Genomic DNA, 2,675 nt, shown 5'->3' with positions numbered 1-2,675 from the left:
TAAAGAAATAAATGTAACGATCATTGTTCATGTAGTTGAATCTTGTTATAGTATATAAAGTCGAATTTATATCGACAAGTATTAGAAAGTTGAGGGGGTAAAAAAAATCTAAGGAATCAAATGTAACTACCATACACTGTACTAACTGATAAACAAACGCTGGCCAAATAAGGAAAAAAACGTAAAACAAAAACTAATAAAAAAGAATCCAAAAGTTTATTGTAAAAAAAATAAAAATAAAAACACCCACACAAAGAACAATCATTGTTCATGTAGTTGAATCTTGTTATAGTATATAAAGTCGAATTTATATCGACAAGTATTAGAAAGTTGAGGGGGTAAAAAAAATCTAAGGAATCAAATGTAACTACCATACATTGTACTAACTGATAAACAAACGCTGGCCAAATAAGGAAAAAAACATAAAACAAAAACTAATAAAAAAGAATCCAAAAGTTTATTGTAAAAAAAATAAAAATAAAAACACCCACACAAAGAACAAAAGAAAGGTACTATTCATCACCTTGTTATGAATTAATATATATATATATATATAAAGAATATAGTATATAAAGTCGAATTTATATCGACAAGTATTAGAAAGTTGAGGGGGTAAAAAAAATCTAAGGAATCAAATGTAACTATCATACACTGTACTAACTGATAAACAAACGCTGACCAAATAAGGAAAAAAACGTAAAACAAAAACTAATAAAAAAAATCCAAAAGTTTATTGTAAAAAAATAAATTAATAAAAACACCCACAAAAAGGACAAAAGAAAGGTATTATTCTTCACCTTGTTATGAATTAATATATATAAAGAATTTAATAAGATTTCTTTAGATATTCTTTTTATTTATTTGAAACAAATTTATTGTTAGCCACTCAAGATTTCAAATCGAACAAAAATGGTTTGAACACGTTTAGAAACGAGGATTGGATCCTCATTTTACAAAAGACACATTTTCAACTATTATAATCCTTATTAAAATCAAGAGATACAAGTTTTTATTTGCGGGAATTAACAAAAAAAAATTGAAATAACAAACTAAATAAAAGAACACATCCGATTGCTAAGGGGATGAGGGGTGGTTCACTAGTGATAGATTCTATCACTTCCATTGTCCAATAAAATCATGTCATGTCATCAACCAAATTTCTATCACAAGTGATAGAAATGTAGGGGGGTGGTATCACTAGTGATGGGATTCCAATGTACAAGTATTAATGCACAATGTACAAGTCATACCCTATCACTCCTCAATGTTCAACGTGTTATGCCCATAACTCGTTACACTCCATCACTAGTGATGGAATTGGGCGGGGCGGTGTTCCACATGCCATCACTCGTTATGGTGACTCCATAACGGACCACCCCGTGTGGCCTAACTCAAGTAAACTATAGTTATATGTTCTTTCCCATCGTTAGGTTTTTTGTCACACCAAGCTTAACCTACTAAGGTTTTATCAAGATATCATTTTTAGATATTGAATATCTAACGCATAGTGTTGTGGATATTATATAAGGAATGTCCACAACTCAAAAGATATTTAAGTTATATTGAGACAATATAACATTTTGTGGTGTACATAATTGTTTACCATAAAATAACGTATAATCTATTCTATTCATATTTTTTTTTTGAAAGGCGAACTTCATAAAACATCAAAAACGACGGGAAATCTCCAAGACGGAGACACCCAAAACCAAAGTTACATTACATCAAAAGAGAAATTCTTCCAATCCATCCAACCCACCAATCCCTTATTATATCTACTAGAAAACCATAAGAAACCCAAAGCTTTAATGTCCGCCACAATATCAACAACGGTCCGCCTTTCGTTCTTGAATATCCTCTCATTCCTAGCCCTCCATATCCTCCAACAAGAGATCACCAGCACCCCATGAAGCGCCATCTTCTTCTCCTTAGACCAAGAAAAAGTATACTCCATATGGAGGATATCCGCCACCGAAAAGAAGTAGAACTGAGGGAGACCAATCCATCTAGCTATCGCGTTCCATACTCCCGTAGTAACCAAACAGGCCGTAAAAATATGGTCAACGGTCTCCTCAAACTCCTCACAAAAACTGCATAAACCGTCTCCGCAGTTGACATTCCGCCTAGAAAGCGCCTTTTTCGTAGGAATCCTATCCATAAGCATTCTCCACATAAACACGTTGCACTTGATCGGAATCCATTTGCACCACCTATAAATCGCTTGGACTATGTTTGGCCGACCACTATCAATCCATCTCTTGACATCCGAAACCGAGAACCCATCTGTATCAACTGTATCCCAACACCACTTATCGGCCGAATCTAGCACTTGAATCCCATCTATCAAAAGAAGACAATCCTGCAACTGATTTAACTCCACTTATGTCGATGGTTCATGTCTCCAATTCCACTGTAAGCCACCAACCGAAGCAGCCCCCATGATTCTATCCCCCTCCGAACAAGATTTCTCCTGCTCTAACCCAAACAAATCCGGAAAAATGTTTTTTAAAGGATCCCGAGTAACCCAAGGGTCTATCCATAACCTTATTACAGCTACGTTCCCAAGCCTACCCCGGATCATACTCACACTACTAACGTCACCCACTTTTAACCGAACACCGCATTTCACTAGTTTAGTCCACGTCCCAGCAAACCTAGAATTCTATTCATATTTT

At 34.7% G+C, this 2,675-nt stretch overlaps 1 protein-coding gene across 1 annotated transcript; it reads right to left on the bottom strand.

Annotated features, from left to right (window-relative positions):
- Nucleotides 1–1,714: 1,714 nt before the first annotated feature.
- LOC110913210 lies at nucleotides 1,715–2,440 on the bottom strand. Its single transcript, XM_022158055.1, has 2 exons — nucleotides 2,426–2,440; nucleotides 1,715–2,359 (listed from the first exon to the last, which is right to left on the bottom strand). Exons 1-2 carry the CDS (start codon nucleotides 2,438–2,440, stop codon nucleotides 1,715–1,717), a joined length of 660 nt encoding a protein of 219 aa, XP_022013747.1.
- Nucleotides 2,441–2,675: the final 235 nt, after the last annotated feature.

Source organism: Helianthus annuus, chromosome 15 (genome assembly GCF_002127325.2).
Source record: "Helianthus annuus cultivar XRQ/B chromosome 15, HanXRQr2.0-SUNRISE, whole genome shotgun sequence".
NCBI classification, from domain to species: Eukaryota; Viridiplantae; Streptophyta; class Magnoliopsida; order Asterales; family Asteraceae; genus Helianthus; species Helianthus annuus.
Note: the sequence above shows the minus strand (reverse complement) of the source record. Positions and strands in the feature narration are given on the sequence as shown.